The 26632-nt window shown below is 38.4% G+C and overlaps 1 protein-coding gene across 1 annotated transcript in view; it reads left to right on the top strand.

The window, feature by feature from the left end:
• The window catches only part of LOC146002788 (mini-chromosome maintenance complex-binding protein), a 122514-nt gene that overhangs the window by 4129 nt on the left and 91753 nt on the right, over window positions 1-26632 (top strand). The window contains exons 3-4 of the mRNA XM_083140722.1: window positions 11724-11906; window positions 23997-24098. Of these exons, the coding sequence (XP_082996848.1) occupies window positions 11724-11906; window positions 23997-24098 (285 nt within the window). The remainder of the gene's footprint in view (window positions 1-11723; window positions 11907-23996; window positions 24099-26632) is intronic.

Below are 26632 nucleotides of genomic sequence, written 5' to 3'. Positions count from 1 at the left end.
ACCATTTTTTCCACAAATACCAAGAGTCCTAAACCTGGCCAGCCAAACTTAACAACAAATTATTTAGCGATGTAATACCTCTTCACACTCCAGACATGAAATAGATGGCAGTGACAGTCCGTATTCAAGAGGACAGTAAACGAATGGCTGCCCTCAAACAATCAATCATGTAGAAGTGTATGGAAGGTAAACATTCTCCAGACAAAATGCAGTAAGTAATCACTAAGACATTCAAGTATGCGATAATAGACATAAATTGAAATTGAACCATGCAACACATGCCTGAGCACCATAATTAATTCAGAATTAGACAATCTCAACTTTGGCCTAAATTTTGTTATTTTATCCAGGACTATGGAGTTTACATGCAGAGCTTTAGATTCTGATTTGTGAATTATGGTAACTCCAAATCAGACTAAGGGCAGATTTATCAGATTGGTTGAAGGCATAATGGAATGCTGTATTAATATTAAAGTGTTACAAGGCCTTGGTTTCTGTTAAATATGCAAGGTGTACAGGGTGATTCAAAAGTACGTAACACTCCTTGTAAAATATAAAGAAGTTAGGTTGGGTACAATTAGTCCTGATAGAAACAGGTTGGGCGTAGGGGAAACCATATTTGTGTGTTCCAAGCAAACTTCAGCCATATTGAATTCAACTGAAAATTTTTAAATGAAAAGTGGGTAATGTGATACATGAAATCAGGTTAGAATTTCATGAGAAATGCAATGGTTAACAAATAACAATTACATTAAATAAAATAAAACTTATGTTGTAGAAATTGGAAAAGTTTATGTAAAAATTTGTTCTTAAAAATGGAATTACTTCTTTCATAGCTTTGTACTACAGCGCCTAGAATAATGTAGTGTGGAAAACGGCATGCTTCTGCGCTCTCTGGCTGGTTCCACTCGAAAATGATCCGCTAGAGGCGCTGGTGTTGACTCCGGTGCTTGGTGTTTGACTGCTTATAATGGAAGTAAATGGAGTTTTCGCTGCAACGTCTGATTCTTTTACATGAAGCATTTCTATGAATGTGATAATTGCTATGATATTTGGCACAGTGGTCGCGAAGATATTAACGAACATTCTAGACAGTCGACCACGTCCTGTTATCGTCATACTTTCGTTAATAATACGGGAGAAAAAATACGCGTGGAATGCTCTTGGCAACTAAATTTTTGTGTATGAATTAGGTTCGTTATTATTATTATCATCATCATTTCTTTTAAAGATATACACACTGAAGCATTTGTATTTTTGATATTTACTGTCTCTTTTCTTCCGCTTTAAACTAATCGCGGCGATGATGATAATGATGATTGCATGAAACGACAATGGGAACCCCACAAAACTTTCTTAGTGGCATCGACATGAGTGTAAGGAAACTTTCAAACCAATGGGACAAGCGACACGGGATGTTCACACTGTCACACTAGTGACACACACTTCCAGACTGTAAAAAAAGCATTCATTGCACATGAGGGTCCAAACAGCAAACGACACGTTCATATGGCGTATTCGCGTGCTACTTGTTACTTCGGTCGGAAAGCTCCTTAAAGGAAGGGTGCTGAGACCGAAGCGACGCGCTACAAGGGGAGTTCCCAACTAAGTGACAAGCGACATGGTGCCTTCAGTCTATTAGCAAGCGTTGCTTGCGAACAACAGATAGGCGACACGATAAACTGCACATTACAACTACAGATCTAGGCGACACGATAAGCCACACGTGTCGCTTTGTCGCTTCTGCGTCGCTCAAACTGGGCCATTTCCTCAATAGCTTGCAACATGTTGCCGTGGTTTGTTGTTCGCGCATACGCGATGCAATGAGTGTCTTGCTTTAGTGAGATTGCGCACCAAAGCGACAAGCGGCACGCGACACTTATCGCTTGAGGATTTCACCAACCGAACGCTGGCCTGTGCTTCCCGTCATGCCGCTACGATGTGAAATGTTGCTCTTGATTGGCTCGTTTCCATGCAACATGTGTCGCTTCGGTGTGAAAGTTGCCTTGGACCGAAGGACCCGTGTCGCTTTGGTGTGAAATTCTCGTATCGTTTGTCGCGTGTCACTTTGGTGTAAAATCTCCTTGAGGAAACGGTGCAGTCAGAGCTTGTGTCCCTACGGTTCGAAAGGCTGCATTGATTTCCGACTGCTCGCTTTCAAGCGACATTTGTTGTTTGTCACCTCGGTATGAAATATCTCTCAGAATACTATTTATATTCTAATAACATAGAAAAATAAACTCTAATACACAGTCCAAGACCTGACGTCCGGAATCACATTGCGATGTTTCTTCTTGTGTTACGCATGCTATTTATTTATTTATTGTATTTTACTTTTCTTTCCAAATTAATGCCATTTCGTGACTGCAAATCACTCCACAAATATAACTGTTTCCATCAATTCACTTACCGCCTTTCTAGAGAAACAAATCTACACAATATATTCCAAAAACTAACTAAGCCACATTACTATCATAACAAAATTAGCACCTGGGTCGATCGCACTGCCATCTACTTGTCATCGTCTCGGGGAACCAGTTTCTTGGGTCGTTTTCCACACTACGTTATTCAAGGTGCTGTACTTTGTACCTTCACAGGTGTTAAATGTGATTTGATTATTTGGTATTAGAAAAATTCCTTCATGTAATTACTATCTGCAAAATTTAAATTACTCATACCTTACCATTTACATTTAGTCAGTATTTTAAATCAGCTTACATAACAGAGTGGTTAGCATAATGAATTTTAAGCCAGGGACCCAACTTGAAGCATGGATATGTGATTGTGGTTTTCCCATTTGTTTTATATATATATGTATGTATGTAGCTCGAGCTTCCATTGAGGTCTATTTGTGTTCACAGACATTGCTTCTGCTATGTCCTGCAAAATAAGGGTGATTTGTGAAACGATGTAGGAGATATCACAAAAAAAAAACACCCGGGGCCCATTTTTATTGAGTCACCCTGTATACATACCTAGGTGTTTAGGTTCTTATTAATGTGTTGAAAAATCTTTGTACAGTCAACTCTTGGTTCTACTACCCCGTGTATAACGACCCTCTCAAAGTAACAACTCTTTTCCCAGAAACCTTACAAAATTTAGAAAAAGAAAAATTTGGGGAAAAAGTTGAAAAATTGAAGGAAATCTGCCAAAAAATGCGTTCCTTTTTTTCCCACTCATTCCCTTCATGAGCACTCTACCGCTCACAATTGGGTCTGAACTAAAAATAAGACACTACACCATGCTTGAGTGATATCCAATAGTTTGTCTACCCTCGCCTCCCTCATGCACACCAATGTTACTCCGCACCCGACGGCCGCTACTTAACGTGCTTGTTTTGCTACGCTTGCTCTTGGATATGCGAGAAGAGAAGATCGAATGTGCTTCGATGTTATTTTAAATTGACCTTGACTTGTTTCCTTGTCCTAAGAGCTGCTGAAAACTTGCAGGGAGGGGGAGCAGACCGAAATGACTGCTGGACTTGCATGACACATTTCATTGATAAATACACCAGCTTGAGAGATATGATCGCAGGAATGTTCCAAAATACAGATGCGTGGTGCCTGGAAGTCTGCCCCATCTGTCAAGCTCTGACCTAGAGTTCAGCAGGTTCCCGTGAGTGAGCAACTCTTGGCCTTGTAACTGATAACTACCGGTATCCGCTTTCATTCAAAGCGTGTTTTTTGTTCCCTGTAACACTTCATAAAAATACGAAACTGTTAGAGATAATCAAAACCACATAAGCCAACTAAAGATCGTCAACCTGCTTAATGCATTGTCATCCAGGTTTCCATAAAAGTTTACTTCGATCTTACGTGCATCGTAACTCCTCTTTCCCACTTCATACGTTTTCCTAATTGTGTCGATGTCGTAATATCTGCCAAAAAAGTATTCCGTTGGCTGACTGACTCTCCCTCTTCTCCTGTCAGGAAACGGGGGGGGTGATGCCGATTGTTTCAGCCACAATTTTCTTACTCGTGTGTGCACATGGGCTGATTACAGGCAAGGGTGGAAGTGGACTCACCCCTATTCCTTTCCTTTGACGTCTGAAATGGGGCAACCAGTTCTGGATATATTCTTGAAAACTAACATAAACCATGGAACAAGTATATAAAAAAGTGACCCCCCTTTCCCCAGCTCATTCTCCACCACTGGTGTGCACAGCAATGTTGATAATTGCAGAATTCAGGTCCTATTTTTTTTTATGCTGTTGTCTGCATAAGAAATATTTCCCGTATTATTATCTGGTGCATGGTAAAACGTAAAGCAAGGGTCATTTCTTTCTTCTTTATACTGCTGTTAAAAGTTCCGTCTTAGACAGTTGCGTTATTTTTAAAATGCTGGAATTTTTCTCTTCCGCCACCTGTTGTTTGAACTTCCAGCTGGTCTCCTTGTTTTTATGCTGCATAGTGTTTTGTCTAGTGTCTGCAAAGCTCTTGCTTGCTGATAACAGCAATGACTCATTCTGCGCAAGGGAAAAGTTATTGTTTTGAATCTCGCAAAGCTGTTTTGATTTAACAATAACGAAATTCGATCTCCAGAAAGGAAAACAAGAGTTAAAACAACTTCATGTTCTGCACCTTCTGTTTTGATAAGCAATACTGTAAATTTAATTCGCATCAGCCTTTTCTTCAGAACCATTCATGTGAAAAAGAAGTGCTCAATGTAGGAATGATCGCTGAGACTGATTAAAAAGGCATTATTCAAGGGGAAAACTTTTGGAGGAGTAGGTGTTTGACATCGAGAATACTCCTAAATCCAACATCAGGGTGGCGACAGACCTGGAAAACTGGGAAAAGTCAGGGAATTTGAGGTGTCAAAAAATGTCAGGAAATTTTGTCTTCATTGACTGTTTTTTATTTATTTGTTTAAAGATATCGTTATGGAACGCTGCACGGGAACAGGGAACAGGAAATCTCGTTCGTAAGTTTCGGCCTCAACTTTTAGGTGTCTTTTATGCGCAACACAACCACGGTGCCAGAAACCAGTGATGGCAGGGGAGGGGAGAGAGTGAGAGATTGTGCTCTCTCGCCCGGGCTTCTCGGTGGCAATTTTAAATTCGAACACTCTTTGGAGGAAAATTGTTATAACTCTGGCACTATGTGAGCAAACTACTTCGGATAATTTTTGTTTTGCAGCTAAAACATCAGCACATGCAACCGTGTACAATTCAGAACACTGGACCGAGGAGGGGGGGGCACGTCCCCCGAATTTCAATGGAAAAACCATAAAAATCTGGAGTTTGCCCCCTCTTCTCTCGCTATTTTAAGTAGAAGGTGCGAACTGTAGTATTCTTTTCAATGGATGGTCATTTCTCAAGAGAATGAAACACGTTTCATGTTCTTGGGTGCTATACAAGTTGAATAATAAGCCAAAATGTGATATTTTTTTTTACAAAAAATTGGTATTTTGCATTTTTGGAGGAAAATTTTTATAACTCGTGCACTATGGGAGCAATCTACTTCGGATAAGTTTTGTTTTGCATCTAAAACATCATAGCATGCAACCCAGTACAATTCAGAACGCCAAACTGAAGAAGGGGGTTTGGGGGTGCGACTACCGAATTTCAATGAAAAAAACATAAAAATCTGTAGTTTGCCCCCTCTTCTCCTGCTTTTTGGGAAGAAGGTGCAACGTTAGTATTCTCTTCAAAGAATGGACGTTTCCAAAGAGATTGAAACCTGTTTCATGTTTCTGGGTGCCATAGAAGTTGAATAATGAGCCAAAATGTGAAACTCGGCTCGGAAATGTGGCATGGATATGTTGCGGAGAGGGGTGGAGGTTGGTCATCAATATGAATCTTTTTTCAAATCAAACCACTTTAAAAGGCTTGATCCAGACCTGTGTCAGAGTTTTCACCCAAACATAAGAGTATGAAGGTCCAAAATTCACATTAATTTCGTAATCAGCACCATGATACCATATGGTATCATTGGGCCAATACGACCTTGCTCTGATGATACCAAGTGGTATCATCGAGGGAGTAAAAGTTAAGCTTCTAAATATTACGTGGAAAATGCATTGAATTATCATTTTTCTTGTCAGTATGGGAGTAGTAAAGGACAGAACTGTTAACAGGTGGAGGGGATGGGAGCGGGTGGTGCCATCCGATAGTTGTCGGTCGTTGTAGTAAGGCATTTTGTTGGAGGAACTGAAGGAACATGGAAAAAAATAGGTTACATTGATACATACGATTTTTGTCGAATATCACCACCCGACAAAGTATCTCACTACAACATGCGACAGAAATTGCATGGACTGGAACATCCAACAAAAATCGCATGCATAAGCAAGAAGAGCTTTAGACTGCAAATATGCTGCTCGAATTTTGTTAACTCATCTGGCTCACTTCACCTTATTTAATGTAGCAGTGCTTATGAAGGTTTTCTTTCATCATCCTGACGTATTACTGGTTTCGCACAAGTTAACATACGTTTACAATGACATTGCACTATTCTTAGATATCCAGAAGAATCCAACAAAACGAGATATATATTGAATACTATCACGAAAAAATGAAACATAAATCTGCATTGGTGAATGTTATAAAAATTGGCAAGTGCATGCTCCCAACCTCAAATTTACTGCAACACTAGTATTGCAATGAAATTAATGCCACTCTCTGTCCTGTCTGTTTAAACTCATGAGAGATGGTCATTAATCTCTCACTGAGTAAGGTTAATGTCCAATATTATGTAAATAGTTTAATATCATATTTACTCAAATCATTCGATCATAAAAGCAAATCACTTTCTTCAAGAATTGACTTTTCTCTGCCAGCCCTGCTAAATCTTCACGTTCTACCTACTGATTTATACAAGGGGTGGCCAGAAAGTAACTTCCGATTAGTAGGGACATTGATTTTTCGCAAACGCCAAAACTGTGAAAAATGGTAATTGCTGCGAAGTTATGTTTAGGAATGTGCAGTGATGTCTGAACACATTTTTCGCCTGTTCGAAATATTGAAATAATGCGAATTTGGCATAAAATGCGAATTGTTGGAGTTTTTAGCGATTTTTTTAAAAGAAATTTCCTAAAACAACGAAAAATTCCATGAAATCCAACATTTTACTCAAGAGTAAACTATACAGTTATACATACGTACATGATATAATTCCGACAGCCACATTAAATCCTGTATTTCCCACGATTTTTTCAACTTCTATCAAGACCATTTGCATCACAGAGTGAAGTGGCAGGGTTCTAACAGGAGATCGAGTGCGTATCTACCGTCACACGGGAGCCACTTCTTCGTATTTGTCACACGAGATATGTTTTGAATAACCAAGCTAAGTGCGCACCATCGGCATTTGTCGAGCGAGTAATAATGGAGCTCACTCGTTAGGGCTTCTGACTACTATGCAAGAGACGGGGTCGATCCCCTGCAGGGGAGAACCGGGATGTTTTCCACCTATTCAAACTGCTTCGGCACCCACCCAGCATCATATGAAGCTGGTACCTTGAGGAACCTTTCAGGGATAAAGGTAGCCAGGAGTGTGGTGCTGATCACATCACCCCCACTTTCAGCTGTGGTCAAGAAAGTGTAGGGCCCTAACTCCACACCCCTTTACACTATGACATTTTTAAACGACACTCTTTTTCTGCTTACTGAATGACACGGTCGTGGTCATATATTTTTTAAAAAGGAACTAAAGAAAATTGTTTTATATTTCACATCATAAGCTACCTAAAAATTCAACTCAAAATTTATGCATCAACTTACTGTACAAATAACTGTATTAATTTTCGAAGTAAGAAAGAAAATTACCACATGTCAAGAATTATAGAACAGTGTATTTTTGAAAATAACAAGTACGAAACATACGTTCATACACTTCTTTCAGCATACATTCATATTATGAAGCAAGATTATACATATCGTCATCATTTTTTACATATTTTAGGTTTTTTGACACTTTAATCACATCAAGTCAATTTATTATCACGTAGAATTACTTCCAATCCTGCGTAGATTTTTACGAGAAAATCGGCACGAAACGCTCGATTATCACCAATAGAAACCAAGACAAATTATGTATATTTATATGTTCAATAGACTTTCCACAATCAGAGTAGACACTTTATGCATATTATCAAACTAGGCCTTTCATTTATGTAGCTACATACATATCGACAATACTTATCTGAAATTCAGTTTCAAGAGAAGATGGCTGCCATTTAACGTCCTATGGACCGGTCACTTTTTTCATGTTCTATTCACTTTTAAGGTTCTTCACGGCCTTTCTGAAGATCGAAAAACCGTTACTATTCTTTTTGTAACAATATTGTCACATTTCCCGGACAAATCTTGTTGTTTTATATAAAATATTTCCAATTTAGGTCTCCGAAATATTTAGCGACTTCATACTACTCGTCGGTGATCTCTTAGATGAGGCAGTGTCTCAAAACTCACACTGTTACAACTTTACGCACAGAATACAAACTTGTTATTATTTTTCAAATGACAATTATAGAATTGTACAGATATAATACATGAAAATGCTTGTAAAATAAATTAGATACAATAAAACAGATATTACAATATTCTATTACTTGTTTACGTATTTTCTTTTTACCATTTACAGTTATTTTAAGTTTTACAATTTTTGTGGTTATTTACGCACAACTTAGATTTTTCCCTTTAAGTGAGTTGGCTATGTTTCACAACTTTACAACTTTAGGATTACTCTTCAAGGCGCTCCTTGCAACAAATCGTAATTTTATCGTCGAAATTCTGCCAAAACTTATTTCAAATGGATTATACGTGTTAGTAATACATATTAAATACATGTTCGTACCCATATAGTAATGAATGCGCAAGTAAAAGCTGTTGAAACCAAACATATGTGCGATTTTGCATAAATTGGCAATTTACGGTAAGCACATTCCTGATACATCACCAACCAAATTACATCGCTGAGATATAAAAATATTTTAAATGTTTGAAGTTTACATATGTACTTCGATTAGAACAAAGCCAAAGTGATGCAAATTTAATATTATACAAATATAAACCACCAAATACGAACTTAAATTGTAGATTTCAACTGATAAAATTATTTTATTTTTCACATTATGATGGTACTCATTATGATACCGTCATAACACCTTCATGGAAAAGTGCAGGGGAGCACTTTACTTTTACTTCCTCAAAAATCTGTTCCAACATATCAAACTGTCACGAAAATACGTAGACCATGTGATCTACAATTTAAAATAATAGTTTAAAAGCGCAATGGAGTATTAAGTTTCGGTATATTTGGTAGATAAATGTTCTAAAGCAAAAACACTAATTTTGGGAAACTTAACACTAACAAGTCAAAAAAAGATAATGCCAGTTTGGACTGCTCGCTTGAATGATGGAGGGGGTGAATGAAGTTGGTTGAAGCAAAGAAAATGTGACTTTTTTTTACGATGTATTTTACACAGCCGAACCAGAACTAAATTTACAGCCCCATCCTTTTTTTTTTTTGTCTGGTATCTAGACAGGTTGTGTTGTTTCTCCTGAGAGATCTAATCTTACCAGTTAAATTCCAACATTCATTCTGCCAGATATCTCCCGACTTTTGCTGGCACCAGTCTGACTGGTGTCAAGATTCTTCGAGTTTCGCTTGCAATAAGTGAGAGATTGTTTTCCTTTCCATAGGTCTCAGTGCAAACGGGTATCTCATGAACTAGAATTGTAAGAACTTCCTGGAAGAGCAACGACTCTGCACAATTGAAAGAAAGTAAAATTATTTTAAATCCTTTTTTGTGAATATGTTTTCATGTTCTATTTTCCTTCTCACAACTCGCATCCTGTGCATAACAGGTTGTATAACTACCAGGATAAATGGTGTTACAATCTCCTAGGCATCTTTGTGTCCGTTTAAGTTGAAAATTGGTGCAAATTCCAATAACAACCCCTTTGAAATAACGACCCTTTTCCCGGGAACTGGGAAAGGTCGTTGTATCGAGAGTTGACTGTATATGCTTACAGTACATTCTGTGCCCCTTCCAGGAAAATTTTCTAGATCTGCCTATGCTTTCTCATATATCTCAGGGATAGTGTATTGAAATGTTTCTCAATGAATTATAACATCAATGAAAATAACTTAGTGTGAATACTTCTTGCGGTTTTACATGTCATTAATTTACTAGTTTTGTATTATCCTTAATTCATTGTCATCAGTGGCAAAGCGTGACATTTCTACGTAGTCATCACAAGACTTGCCAGATGTCAGGGCCAATCTTTGAACTGGGGTGGGGGGGATTTCTACATTTTTTAAACAAAAAGAATCCCTTGTATATCAATGTTGTAATATAGCAACTTAACTGTGAAAAGAAGCAGTTTGTTTTTTCTTATTTTTTTTTATGAATTCCAAATATCATTAGGTAATTCAAATTCATCATTGTTTTCACAAAGTTTCTTGATATTTTCTGTTACATTAAATTTTAAAGATGGTGGCTTACTCCATTTGTGAAAGAGAAAACTCCATACTGGATCTATGTTACCATTTTCATTATTTAATTTATTCCAGTGTTCTTCTGCAATGAAGGAAGCTCTGTGTTTCCCGTTAATCTTTTTAAAACCCTTCTCTTTTTAATCAAATGCTTCTGTTCGATGATATGAGTTGACAAACCTGTTCTTGACATTGACAACATCCATTATATAACGGATTCTTTTTGTTTAAAAAGTTACTAACCATTGTTATAACTGTATCTTTAGTCAAAATGAAAATAAATGTCTGATGAAAGGAGCGTGTGTTCTCCTGAAATGTCACAAAGAAAAACTGGTTTCTTATGCTTGTAATAACTGTAAACTACAGGAAAATAATTCTACAATGCAAGCAATGCGTACATACAAGAAAAACTATTCTTCAATATGTGTTTATCTTTTAAAAACAAGAGCATTGTATGTTTTACAGTGCTGGACATTCTGAGAAGTTTCATCTTGATGACGTCACAGAAACCCTGCCATGTTTGTAAACAAGGGGGCTGAAATAAAAGGTCTCTTTATGATCAGACCTTCAAGAATGGGGGAGAAGGGGTCGAAGCACCTTGGATTCACAGACCTGCTATGATGAGCTGGCCCCCCAGACACCATTGCATTCAACAGGAAATGTAGCAGGGTGGTTGGGCATGGGGGGTAGAACTGGGTTCTCCTTTCGATGCGCTAAACTTAGCGAATCTCTTTCTTATTTCTAGCTGTTCCATGGTGTCACTTGACTCATTTTGCTCAAATTTGCGAATATTTTGACTTATTTTTTACGTCTCTAAAATATTTCAAAAGCAATATTTTTATTATTTAGCATTGTCATCGCCGCATCTCCCGATAACCGGCCACCTCGCCTCTGATTGTCGTAGGTTTTCATGACTGGGTTACGCTACTCATTTGTAGGTCCCCAGTTTCCTTGCGATGGTGGGCGGCCACCTGTCCCATACACAGACCGAAATCTCAGGAGAAAAGTTGTTACACTTCCCCTCAGGAGATACAAAGTGGTACGCATCCCATAGGCTGAGCTCAAAGCCTGATGCCCTAGACTGCACACACATGGCACGAGGCAAATTCTACATTTGGGCCATTAAAGGGCTCGGATGTTGATGGAAGATAATCCTTTTTTTTTCTGAGCCTTGAAAGCAAAGCTAACCTAGTCATTAAACTTTATCCTAACATCATGAAACATGAACGTATCAACCCAAGGGGTATATGTGGTAAAATACACTTATATTTCATATTCCAGATTCCATTATTGAATAATGTTCCTCTTCACATGCTGAAAGGAGACCAGTTGGTGCGATTTCATGGCATGATTCAAGACATGTATGACACCGAGTATTTCTTTGAGGCATTTGAAGTAAGAAATACAGTCACTGGTGAAAACTCTGTGAGGTCAGGAAAATACACAGATATCATTGTCTTTGACGTAAGTTTATTAAAAATCCTTTTCTATTATGTAGTTTGTAGGAGAAATTGAATTTTGTTTTTAAAAAATATTTTATAAGATAAGTAATTTTAAATTACATTATTAATTTTTAAAAAGTAGATTGCATTTATGATGTAGTCAGTATTTGAGTGAATTGTGATGTGCATGTGTGTGTGTGTATGGGGAGAGGGGGACAACATATCGAAGGTGGTGTGAAAAAAACACAAGTCACAAACTGTGATGTTCTGTTGCTTTGAGTCGCACTAAATAATTTTATTCTCAACATATGTAAAGATTCTAAACACTGATGATCCATTACTATACTAGTGTCCAAAATTAAAGCAGCAAACAGAAATCCTTTCCTCGTGTGATTTTTTTTGTTGATAAATCCTGGTACATTAAGGTTAGTTTGTTTTCTATCTTAAACCAGTTGTTTATGAGATCATAAATATTACTATCACCTGATCGTATTATGTGGCCAACTGGACACACGGGAAAGAAGTTTAGTTTGTTGCTTTAATTTTGGACATTAGTGTATTAAAAGAACAAACAAATAAATATCTGGTGAAATTGCATTTTTTTTCGAACAGCCTAGATATGTATAGGATATAAGAGAAGTGTAAATTGATTGATTAATCCTGATTAATTTTAGGGTTAGAAAATTTATGTACAGTGGAACACCTATGTTGTTATCTTGCATCATAATTAAAGTAGAATCCCTGAAAAACGTTGATTTGTTTCAATTGTACTGTTCACTTGTCTGGGCTCCATCACAATCAGTTTTATTGCATTTTCCCATGCGCATGCACTCTGGTACAGCAAGGCCAGCAGTGCTGGCAGACACCATACCTGTTACAAAATTACTTCTTTAACTTTTGGTTTTTCATTATTTCTTCCGTGTTGCCTTAACAGAATCAAACTGCAAGCCTCCAAGGTTCATCCTTTTCTGATATGGGGCCATCAACACCCTCTCGTGGCATGTTGACAATACATTTGCGTAACATCACCCTGGCCAGCCTGCAATGCCACCAAGGGCCCTAAAAATTAACATGCGACCTTGAAGGATCCAATGTGAGGGTACGTTGTGTGGACGCAAATTTTGTTTTCTAATCGGCAAGGGCTAGAAGAAAGCCAGAGTGCAGTCGGTTCAGTCTGTTGATGTCCTCAGTGTTGCGAACTGCATGATTAAGTGTTCACGTGTACTGTATACATACATATTTATTTATTTATTCAATTACTGCCTCAAGAGAGGTAAGTCCTCCAATTACAGAAGGCAGATAAGCAATCTTACAAAAGATAAGTTTATAAACTCATATACACACAAAAAATTAACAAAATGCAGAAAAAAATCTAAACAGAATAAATGCAATTAGCATACACACACACATACATAGACCGATAGTACAAGTAATCAATTACATAATCGCAAATAATCAACTTAAACAATCGGTATCTTTCAGTTTAATTTCACCATACAAGTACAAATTACTTGTAATTAGTTATAATTACATATATATATATAATTACATAATTGTACATAATTGTTGAATAAACTAGAAGATAAGATACTTCTGCCAAAATAATTACAATATATTTGTTGTTATACTTTTGATTTAATCAATTAAGTTTGATTCAATCAATTTTTTGTAAAGTTTGAAAGGCAATGATAAATCTAAGCTCTGGTTATTAATTGAAAGCTTATTATACAAATCACACATTCTACTTAATGGACTGCTCTTATATTTCTGAGTCTTAGGTGTTTTAGAAATCAGTAAATTTCGCTCACGTAAGTAATTTTTCCTCGTATTGAATTGCAGTTGGCTGAGAAAATAACATAACAATAACATTGTCCAATATACATATTGATATAGCATATCCTGTCTTTACAAAGTCTCTTAAAATTAAAGTCTTGTAACAAAATTTTATATGTAACATTCTGTTGCAGTGGCTTATTATATTTTATATAATTTAAACATCTCAAACATTTCTTCTGTATTCTCTTTACGGCATTTTCATGAGATTTGTACATGGCGACCATATAATGCAAGCATATTCAACCCTGCTTCTTACAATACTGTTGTATATGGTTGTGAGACAGTTTATACTTCGGAAATTCTTAGTATTTCTAATAATAAAACCCAGTAATTTATATGTGTTATTAACAGCATATGAAATATGTTGTTTGAACAATAATGTATGTTTATGATAGATTAGTGTATGTATTATTATTTGTGTTATCAATGTGTGAGAATTTGTATGTCTCAGTGTTCATTACTTGTCGCCACCAGGTGGCAGGACGGTGCAGACTCTTTTCTTCGGAGACTGTGCAGGGCGTGGTACGTATCGGGAAATACCTGCACTGAACGGGAGAACAGCGAGAGACATTGCTACACGGTGGTAGACTCCATTCCAATGTAGTCCAGTGTCAGTGTACATTAAATAGTGTATATAATCAGTCCAGTGTTTAAATAAGAAATGCAACAAGGTACAATCAATAAAAACACCAAGGTCTTTTACTACAAACACCTGAGAAAGTGATTGATTACCATATTTACGCGTGTATAATGTGCACTTTTTTCCCAAAATTTTTGCCCCCAAAACTGTGGTGCGTATTATGCACAGAATGATTCGGACAGCCAAAATGAAATCACACATTTTTTTTCACTATGTCACTCTTTATAACATTTATATATCTACAGATTGTCTTTCTGTAGCAATAATAATTTTAAAAAATGCTCCCTCTGTCCCATAATTATTGTCCGGTATACCTTTGTTGTCTCATAATAATTGCCCGATATTGAAACTGTGACATTGGTGTATACAGAACAACAACATGAAACACGGGAATGAGTCATACAACTTTATTAATCAAGGATCAGTACAAATTTTGCTTTCCATCTGCCTCTTCGTCTGTCATTCCTGTACTACCATTTTGGCATACCGGACTATAATTATGGGACAGAGGGAGTAACTTTTAAAAGCAAAATGGCCGGTTTCCATCAGTTTTCACTTAGTATTGGAGAGTTTTGCGACATCGAGAAAAGCAGCACCATTCTGGCGGCATTCAAGCATGTGCCTCCCGTCACACGGGAGGCGTATCAAGCGGTATTTTTCAAGCGGTATTTTTCGTGGGAGAAATAACTTCCACAAAAATTGTTTTTGCCTTTGAAACTGTCATGAACAGAGATCCAGCGAAAAATATGTTTTTTCACTCATTTTATTCGCACTCATTCCCTTCACAAACACTCTACCGCTCGCAAGTGGGTCTGATCTAAAAATAAACACCAGACCACGCTTCAGTGATATTCAATAGCACTTGACCTCTGCCCTCCCCTCCCCCAAGCGCACCAATGTTACCCTGCAGCTAACGGCTGCTACCCAACATGCCAGGCTTGTTTTACCATTGTGATTTTGTTTGCTCTTGGATACGCGAGAAGAGATCGAATATGCTTGGATGTAATTTTAAATTTACCTTGTAGCGGACAACTTCCGGTAACCGCTTTCATTCAAAACATGTTCTTTGTTCCCTGTAACACTTCATAAAGAAGCAAAACTGTTATAGATAATCAAAGGCACATAGGCCAACTAAAGATCGTCAACCCTCTTAATGCATTTTCATCCAGGTTTCCACAAAAGTTCACTTCAATCTTACGTGCATCATAACTCCCTTTTACCACTTCATACATTTTCATAACTGTGCCAATGTCCTAATATTTGCCAAAAGTGTTCTGTTGCCTGAGTGACTTCTCCCTCTTTTCTTCTCAGCAAACGTTTAGGGGGGGAAGGGCAATGCTGATTGTTCTTTTGCTCTTGTGTGCACACAGGCTGATTAGAGGCGAGGGTGGAAGTGGACTGCTCTTCCTTTCCTTTGACTTCTAAAATGGGCAACCAGTTCTGGATGCATTCTTGAAAACTAACAAAAACCATAGGACAAGTAAAAAGAAAAAAGTGCCCCGTTGCCTTATCTTTCAAATACAAAGGATTTTCCCTTCTACCACCTGTTGCTCGAACTTCCAGCTGGTCGTCTTGTTTTTACACTGCAACTGGCACCAGTGTTTTGTCTAGCGTCTGGGAAATTGTCGCTTGCAGGTAACAGCAATGACTCATCCAGCCGAAGGCAAAAGTCATTGTTTTGAATCTCGCAAAGCTATTTTAATTTGACTATAAGGAAATTCGATCTTCAGAAAGGAAAACAAGAGTTAAAACAACTTCATGTTCTGCACCTTCTGATAAACAAAACTGTAAATTTTATTTTGCATCTGACACAAGGATAAACTTCCTGAACACTCAGAGCAAAGAAATGCACACAATATAATCACCGCTTATCTTCAGAACCATTCATGGGGAGGGGGGATGCTCAATGTGTAAGCTGAAAACTATTTTTAAAAAAAAGTGCCCAATGTATAAGCTGACACCGATTATCATCCATTAACGTGAGAGTAAATAACGATCTCCCATTTTGATACAGTATCTGAAAATGCGCAGGTTTCATAAAGCTTGCTTTGAGTTCATTTTATGCTTTTGGGCTAATGGGGACTAAATATACAGTTTCACTTTAGTGAAATCCAATTCCAAACCAAAATGATTATCGAGTGGGACACTGTTCAATGTGTCTTAGAATACGCATTGGGTGCAAACAGATCGCAAGTTGCGTGTTTCCTTTTTCAGGCTGGCTTACAATGCAAGTCGAGGAAGAGTATGGACTGCTCCCTGGAATGGGGAGGGGGTGAATTAGAAGTTGGTCGAAGGAAGGAAAACGTGACTTTTTTACGATGTAATTTACACAGCCGAACCAGAATGAAATTTACAGCCCCCTTTATTTTTGTGCCTAGAAAGATAAGATCTTCAGAGAGATTATCTTACCAGTTCATCTTGTAACAGACAATGCTCTAGTAGACCCATATTAAATCCAACATTCATTCTGCCCTGTTACCCTGCCCCCGTGTCAGGGCAACAGTGTTTTTTTCTCTTATTTAAATATTTTATTAATATGTTAATTAATTAGGTAATTACGTGTATAAACATATATATGTGTTATTAGTGTAAATCAATTTATTATGCATTTTTAGGTTCATATTATTCCATGTATAAATACCATGTAGCTCTCTGTTCTTGCTTCGTGTTTCGAACGTTCAAAAGAAAGGCGGGCAGTTTAGCTGTTAAAGATTAAAAATTTTGAAAGAAGGGCGGTTGGCAACAGACGCCAACCAAACGTATATAAACTCGCAGATGAGAGTAGGGGAGGTCGGCTGTTGGAACTGAGACATGGAAGGGAGAGGTTGTTTTTGCTTCGGTTAGCTAGGACCGGAGGACAGGTCTCCCGAAACGGATGCTGTAAGAGATTGGATTGCCGGGCAAGCTAGTGCCTTGGTGTCCAATTTACAGGTAAAAAGGTAGTTTGTACTGGATGTTATTTTGAAGTAATTACGGTGCGCCGGGCAGCCTAGTGCCTTGTCACCGTGGAGTGTTGAGAAATGTACACGTCGGGCGGCCTAGCGCCTGTTAAGACGTTTCTTGGAGTAACGCGAGTCTACCTTGTGACAAGCATACTTCAGATGTAATTCATAAAATGTAAAGCATCCAGGTACAAACAATAGAGATTCCAACATCAAAATTAGAGTTTTGGCCCGATAAATAATTAGAGAAATGAACGTTCGGATACGACCTGTATATACTTCAAATTTTACTTTAATTAAACTATAGAAAATATCCAAAATTTCCGTTTTTAATTTCACAAACGCTGGACAAGGTAATTTATCTCCCTGATCATAAAGGTTTCGCAAAAGTTATCCGTTGTCTCTTGTAGTTAATTATATAATTATGTTGACTTGTAGCAACCCACGTGCATTGTCGTACAAAGAAAGATACCCCTAGACAAATCTGAGCCGAGTACGAAGTGCACCGAACCTCGAGTGCGGAGGTAAAGTGTGTGGGGGACAGACGAGTAACATATTTAATTGTGGGCTCTGTCCGGGATTGAACTTATTTATTTGGGGGCTCTGTCCGCGATTGAACTAATTTATTTGGTGGCGTGTCGCAGGATATTGAACGAGATTTTTGATTTGAAAGTTAAGGAGAGAAACGGACGAGGATCGAACCGATGATCTTGCGAAACAGAAAAGGGGAAGTTACAAGAATGTCGCTTGGTAACTCGAGCAGGTCCAGCCCGACCGTGTCAGAGCTTTCTGTTGTTGAGGAACAGAGGTGCGTTCCAAGAGTGACAATGGAGGAAATTCGTTTGCCGCTTCCGACATTTGAGGGAAATGTAGGGAAGGAAGATGCTTTTTCGTATCTGGATAGGATTGAAGATTACGCGAGAACGCTGAAAATTGCTGAAGATGATCTTCTGAAGCAGTTTATTCCTCTTTCGTTGCGAAATGAAGCGAGGGAGTGGTTTTTGTTCACGGAACCGTTCGGTGATTTTTCACAATTCAGGCATAAATTCTTGCAGGCTTTTCATGGATTGGATTATCAGAGAGAAGCAGAGTTATTTTTGTCTGAAAGGTTTCAACTTGCTAACGAGGGATTGGCGGAATACGTTCGCAAAGTTGACAGGCATTTTAGTAGGATAAGGAATTCGGCTTCTGCACAGGAGAGAATTGACTTTGTGAAATCGCACTGCAATCCGGTATTTAGGGATTATTTGTACAACAAGACATTCACTTCTATGAGAGAAATGAGCGAGTACGCCCTGGAACTGCAAACAGAGTTTTTGGAAAGGCAGAGATTCAAATCTTTCGTTTCGGAAGACGAAATTCGCAGCTTGTCGCTAAGAAAGTCATTTAACCAGGAATGCGAAGAGGAGAGGGGGAGAAAGAAATCTGATATTTTCTTGGACCCTGTGTGTATTGGTTTTGACCGCCCGAAAGTCGAGCGCCTGAGGGCTGAACATGTAGTTTCACGCCCTCCACCCTCGCGGCTTGCGGTGAGGGATGAAAACAAACAGAACCGCTTTTCGAAGGAAGATTGCCAGAGAAATAAATTATGCTACACTTGTGGACAGAAAGGTTGCAGAGCTTCAAATCACCGTAGGGAAAACAAGATAAATGAACGTGGGAGGAAATAACAAAAAACCCGTAGAGTCGCCACGAATTTGTCAAGTTCGTGGCGTGGAAACTGCAAATTTTACACAGAAGGAAAATTTTTCACCTCACAATGTAAATGTAAAAGACGTAAGGGAACCTATCGTTTTATGCAACGTGGCTAACGTGGAAGTACACGCATGTATTGATACGGCGTCGTCCAATAACTTTGTGTCTTTGGAGGTCTTCGAGAAAATGAAGACAAATGGAGTGAAATTGAAGGGTTGCAGAACTAAAGTAATACTTGCGGAAGGAAATGTAGAATCTTTGGGGAGCGCTTACGTGAATATTAAGTTTCACGGACACAAGGCTCGGGATCAGATATTTGTGTTATCTAGTGCTAATCATGAAATGTTAATGGGAAGGACATTAATGGCTAAGCTGGGACTTGTACCCATGATTCATCGTAACGGGTGGGCAATTGAGCCTGATCTTTCGAAAATCGTGCCTTTTGATTCGCCGCTGACACGTGACAGCGTTGATGCTGTTGGTTCAAGGGGACTGGGTTCGACCACGGATGGAGTCGAAGGAGTCCGAGAGACCGTTTCTGCTTGCGGAGCGGAGACACGTAGCAGCGACATCAAAGGGGAGGGGGTTGACGAAGAGAGAAGGATTGCCATGCTGATGGAGGGTACCGATATCTCAGAGGAAAACAAGCCGAAATTGATTGCCATACTGAGACGGCATATTGATGTTTTTCAAGATAAACCGGGATTAGCAATGGATTACGAGGATCGTTTGGATGTGAATAACGAGAATCCGTTCCGAGCGAAACCTAGGCCGCTTTCAAAGCAAAAGAAGAAATTCGACCAGAAGCAGAAAAGGAAAACAGAAGCGATGTTTACAGATGCAGCTGGCAACACTGTGAATGGAAGACAGACGGACGGACAGACAGAAACTTCGCCGCCCGTAGATCTTAATGATAAAGATATGTGGAAAGGAGAACAACAGAGTGATCCTTACTTGTCGAAATTAATTGGATGTTTAAATGGAGAAGAAGTTGAAATAAAGGATGCTCGAGAGAAGAGAAAATTTGACTTTTATCTGCAACATTCCTGTCTCGACGATGATGGACTGCTTTACCGTTTCGTTGACGAAAACACTGGACTTTATCCACCGTTTAGCTCCAGATTGAAGCTGTGGGTACCAGAGAAGTTGAAGAGTGAAGTACTTAAATCTTCGCATGATGATTTATTATCTGCGCACTTAGGACATGGAAAGACATTGTTTAAGGTCCTAGAGAATTATACTTGGGACGGAGTAGTCAAAGATGTCAGTAACTATTGCAAAAGTTGTATCACTTGTCTTCAGTATAATCCTGACAACAGCAGAAAGATGGGATTTATGAACTCGAGGAAATCTACTGCTCCTGGATACAAAGTGTTTCTGGACATTTTTGGACCACTGCCTACAAGTACGAAAGGGAGATACAAGTACTGTTTAGTCATTCAAGATGAGTTCTCAAGGCACATTAGTTTGACACCACTTAGAACTACAACGGCGAGGACGATATCGCAAGCATTCTTGAAGTACTGTTTTCAGTCAGGATTCCCGAAATACGTTGTCAGTGACAACCAGAGTGTATTTCGAAGCAAACTGTATTCGCAGACGTTGCGTTCTGTGAATTGCAAGCCTGTCTATATTACGCCATATAGACCGAAGGGAAACAAATCAGAAGCAGCTATTAAGATAATCAAGCAAGCACTTGGGAAGTTTTGCAAGGAACACTCGTCGTGGGCTGAAAATTTGGACGCGATAAGTTTTGCCATTAATAATGCAACGAATTCGATGACTGGATTGAAGCCGTCATTCTTGTTCTTTGGACGTGATTTGTACACACCGCATGACACTCGGAAAATGGAGCTTCAGAGGGAAGATGGAACCGAGGAGGACGTCACGGCGGAGAGACAGATGGATTACGTCATGCAGTTAAAGGAAAGAATGGGCGTGGCTTTCGAATTTGCAAGAGAAAAAGAAGAAAAGACGAGGCAAAAGGCGTCAAGGGCCTACAATAAGGGCAGAAGAAGGGTTAATCTTCGTGTAGGAGATCGAGTACTGCTTCAAGAGCATAAGATTTCGTCTGCTTTTAATAAGCAAACTGCGTGCTTTTTCCCGAAATTCAAAGGGATCTACAGAATTCTGAATTTCACTACTCCAAATAATGTTGTTTTGGAAAAGGAAGGTGAGGGGAAGAGAGTTCTGGCTAACGTTGACCAGCTGAAGGTCATTCCTAGAAGAAATTTGAGAAGTGTGAGGGAAAGCACTCGTCCATAAATTCTACCCTGAGAATCCATCTCAAGGGGAGGGGGTAGAAGGGCTGTGAAAAATGATGAAAAGGAAGCCGAGTGACCGACTTCTAGTATGTACAGTAGTTAATTAAGTTCCTGATTTATTGTCGCTACACATTAGAGTCCTGGTAAATTTATTTCATGTGAATATAAGATTTCAATTACGGACTGTTGGATTTCATGTTATGTAAACCTTTTTCCGATAAAAGTAAATGAATATTCTGCACACGAGAATTTCATCGCTAAGAGAATGCTGAAGGATGGCAGTTCGATGCCCGGAAAAGGAAGGGAAAGTTTCCTTATAGATGGAAAAATTAGAAAGCCATTTTAAAGTCGGGTCGTGTGATCGAACGATAGAACTTTTGAAAGCATTTGAAGCTGAAATTCGGCAGAAGTCGAACCGAGTACCGCGGATGTCCCAGACGCAAGGACTAAGAGCCGGTGGTTCTTCGGATGGACCGAGGAGAGGCTGAGTCGACCCTAGAGCGGGAGCTGGACATGTTCTTTGGAAGGTGGAGGAGCTGAATACGTCTGCACCTGAGAGCAGTCCTGATGACCAGATGACCGAGATGTCCAGGAGGTTCCAGGATTCCTGAGGAAGAAACCGTGTGGAAATAGGATACTTAGTGCAGTGAAATCGAGACTCTTCTTTTCAGAGAGACGGTTGTGATGTGTAGTGAAAAGAACGTTATCATTATCAGTGAACTTTTCTTTTTCAGATACAGTGCTTAACTTTTCTCAGTGACTTTAAGACAATTCACACAGACTGAAATTTAAATTTCAGATTGAATTGTAACGCTGGGGAGGGGGAACCTGTTACCCTGCCCCCGTGTCAGGGCAACAGTGTTTTTTTCTCTTATTTAAATATTTTATTAATATGTTAATTAATTAGGTAATTACGTGTATAAACATATATATGTGTTATTAGTGTAAATCAATTTATTATGCATTTTTAGGTTCATATTATTCCATGTATAAATACCATGTAGCTCTCTGTTCTTGCTTCGTGTTTCGAACGTTCAAAAGAAAGGCGGGCAGTTTAGCTGTTAAAGATTAAAAATTTTGAAAGAAGGGCGGTTGGCAACAGACGCCAACCAAACGTATATAAACTCGCAGATGAGAGTAGGGGAGGTCGGCTGTTGGAACTGAGACATGGAAGGGAGAGGTTGTTTTTGCTTCGGTTAGCTAGGACCGGAGGACAGGTCTCCCGAAACGGATGCTGTAAGAGATTGGATTGCCGGGCAAGCTAGTGCCTTGGTGTCCAATTTACAGGTAAAAAGGTAGTTTGTACTGGATGTTATTTTGAAGTAATTACGGTGCGCCGGGCAGCCTAGTGCCTTGTCACCGTGGAGTGTTGAGAAATGTACACGTCGGGCGGCCTAGCGCCTGTTAAGACGTTTCTTGGAGTAACGCGAGTCTACCTTGTGACAAGCATACTTCAGATGTAATTCATAAAATGTAAAGCATCCAGGTACAAACAATAGAGATTCCAACATCAAAATTAGAGTTTTGGCCCGATAAATAATTAGAGAAATGAACGTTCGGATACGACCTGTATATACTTCAAATTTTACTTTAATTAAACTATAGAAAATATCCAAAATTTCCGTTTTTAATTTCACAAACGCTGGACAAGGTAATTTATCTCCCTGATCATAAAGGTTTCGCAAAAGTTATCCGTTGTCTCTTGTAGTTAATTATATAATTATGTTGACTTGTAGCAACCCACGTGCATTGTCGTACAAAGAAAGATACCCCTAGACAAATCTGAGCCGAGTACGAAGTGCACCGAACCTCGAGTGCGGAGGTAAAGTGTGTGGGGGACAGACGAGTAACAGCCCTATTATCTCCCGATAATAGTTATTGGTGCAAATTCCAATAACAACTCCTTCGAAATAACTACTTTTATCCCGGGAACTGTGAAAGGTCGTCGTATCGAGAGTTATCGGTAACAAATATGAAAGCAAAATAATTATGTCAACACTTACCAAATAGAAATAACTATTGTATATTTACTTCACTATTGCAGCTTGACTCACATAAATAAATAAATAATGTGTACACTTAATTTCGTTATTCACTCCCAGTTACTAATACAAGCTGTCTGAAATGTTCTCACTTCCATCCATCTTGTTTGATATTCCTGTTACCTTAAAACTTTTGATCCACCATTTCCAGGGAGATGAAGTTCCATGCCTCACGAACCCATTCACAAACAATCGGCAGCGACGCACGTTTCACCCTCCGGCTTGGTGCGAGTTCATGCTACATTGATGTCATCCATCTATTGTAAGCATCATGCACTGCGACCTTGAATGGGCGGTTGATAACTTTGCTCCACCCTCTCCTATGAAAAGACTAACATGTGAAAGTTCAAGGTCACATGGTGAATGCAGCAGCTACGAATGCAAGGAAAAGCTTGTTTTTATGATCTACTTATTAATTTTAAATGAAATACGTAAATCTTAGTCCAACACTAAGAAAGCCATTTGTGGGACTTGAATTGTACTGTGCATTATATACGAGATATATTATTTTGTTGCTTTTCCTCATCAAACGAGGGTGTGTATTATACATACCCACGCATTATACACCTGTAAATACGGTATGTGGCTTTTCCCGAACACCCTGGAATTATCAGTGTTGTTGGTAGTTGTTCAGTGTGATGTTTAATATTTTAGAGTAACTTGCATTTTAATTCCAATGTCCCTCTCTTCCAGGAAGATGAGAAAGTCCTGTATGATTCTCCCAGTACCAAGAACTGCCAGAGGGAGACCTACTACTGCATATCAGTTCCTGCAGTGAATTCCTGGGCATCTTCTGTATCCTTTGCATGCTTAAGACACCAGTCCTCTTGGTGGCTCTCTAGGTATAGCACTACAATGCAGGTTTTGAAATTATACTTGGACATTCAGGCCCCATTTTGGTGATCATTACATAGCATTTAGGTATATCAGAAACCTATACTTATGCATTTTTTTTTTGATACAAACAAGGTGGGGGTTAGTTAATCTGATGAAAATATGTGCAGTGTCACCATTGCTTGTAAAATGGAACCCTGTGGTCAGCGAAACCCTTCGAAAACCTATAAATACTGTGTTTTCTCGTGTATAATGTGCACTTTTTTTTTTTCAAAATTGTTGCTCCCAAAAACTGTGGTGCATTTTATGCACGGAATAAGTCAGGCAGCTATGCATGTTTTCACTATATCATTGAGTATAACACATATATATCAACAGGCACAAATATAAATTACCAGGTTGAATTTCTTTAGAAAAAATAATTTTTAAAAAAATCACTACAAAACTTTGAAGTAGCCATTTCCCATGATGTTTCATTTTGTAACGGAATGCTGTGCCACACTGAGAGAAACTGCGCCGTTCTGGCAGAATTCGAGTACACACCTCCCGTCACAAAGGATGTGTATGGGTGGTATTTGTGGGGTGAGAAATAATAGAAAATAACTTCGTGAGTTCTGCAAATCCAGAATTTAATTTTGATCTTGCTTCTCCTACATAATCAAGAAAGTGGTTACATAGGTGAAAACTTTAGGATGCTAAACACAGTGGAGGAAGGGGTGGGGGGTAGGTGGCGTGGGTTGGTGACTTGTATACACAAGATCAGCTTACAACCTGCAACTACAAAAGCCATTTCTTGAACCTGAATTGTACTGCGAAATATATAATGACATAATTGTTTATTGCTTTTCCCTGTCAAAGACCAGGGTGTGCATTATACACACACACCTGCACTATACACCCGTAAATATGGTATGTCATGCTTGAATGCTTGGTTTGTATGGAATACAAATTAACTCGTGCTGTGAAGGTAGAGGTCCTTGATACAAATTCCTAGTCTAGCATTGTTGGTAGTTGTCAAATAGTTCATGCCTGTGTATTTTTCTTCATGTCTAAGAGAATGATGTCGAATACTGTCGACAATATAGGTTAAGTTAAATGTCATGGAATTGACTGTCAATGTAGGTACAATTGAAGACAAAATAGCTGGATAACAGTAATTTAAAGTTATTAATTGTTTAGATAGTTACAGTGATGTATTAACCTTCTAGCGGGCGCGTTCATAATCGTGTCACCAGCGGCCGCGTGACGCATTTTTTACGTCATTTAGTATCATTCATTATGAGCAAGGATTTTTATAATATAAACGTAATTTTTTTTGGGTCTATATTTATTTATATCATATCTGAGGTTAATATAAATGAAACATATTTAAATACAAGTTAGAATGCTGAAACAAATAAAAAAATACAGCACGTAACTTATTACATATTTATAGCGTACCACGCTTTTCATCAGCAGGCGCGTGTCATACTTTTTACGACAGATATTCCTGCTGAAAACCTAAATGTTACAAGTAATTTTTTTAAATTTTTTTCAGCATTCTAACTTGTATTTCAACATGTTTCATTTATATTAACCTCAGATATGATATAAATAAATGTAGACCCAAAAAAATTTACGTTTATATTATAAACACCTTTGCTCATAATGAATGATACTAAATGATTCACTGTCATATTGATTGACTTCTATATATTCGGCACTTAAGTCACTATCACTGTCCAATTCATGTGATCCCTCTTCATCAGAAGAAACTTGAAGGATACCCTGAATTTCGCTAACGTCTACGTTTTGTCGACTCATTTTCAACAATGACCGGATGAAAAAATTACAGAACAGGAGCAAGCGTGAAGCACAAACTTTACGACACGGTGTTCTGATCTGAAATGAACAACAATTGACAGAGTATAACATATGGATTAGTAACAATGACTGCTAATATGCAACACAGAATACCTCCTTGAGGAATACATAAAAAGCATAGGTCTTCGAATTCAAAGGAAACACAAGAAAATTAAAGAAAATTACTTTTGGCGTAAATTTTGCGCAGGCACGCCCGCTCGAAGGCTAAAGCTTATTACATTAAATGTAGCACAGACCCAGTACTAATAATTTTGCAGTCTAAAATGCCACACTTAATTTTTACATTAAATATCATGAACATTATGTAAAATTTGCAAGTTACTTTTATTTGCACCTGAATTGTGAAGAAAATATATTATTTTATAATCTAAATTACAGTTTCCTTGTACTTGTACTAATTCAAAATGTAAAGTGAATCTGGGTAGATTGTTATGAAATGGTTGCAAAGGAATACTTCTATTACATAGGAACATTTATAAATATTGTGAATATCTTGAAATTGGTGCCATGTTCAAGTATTGCAGCTGGTTTAATCAGGAACGACAGATTCTTACGGGACTCGCAAACTTTGTTCAGAGTGCATTGCAGCCACAGACCTGTAGATACAGACTGGAAACAATGCACTTTTTTTA

The sequence above is a fragment of the Lepisma saccharinum genome, chromosome 19 (genome assembly GCF_977018435.1).
Source record: "Lepisma saccharinum chromosome 19, izLepSacc3.1, whole genome shotgun sequence".
Classification (NCBI taxonomy): Eukaryota; Metazoa; Arthropoda; class Insecta; order Zygentoma; family Lepismatidae; genus Lepisma; species Lepisma saccharinum.
The sequence above is the reverse complement of the archived record's forward strand: the minus strand, read 5'-3'. Positions and strand labels throughout refer to the sequence as shown.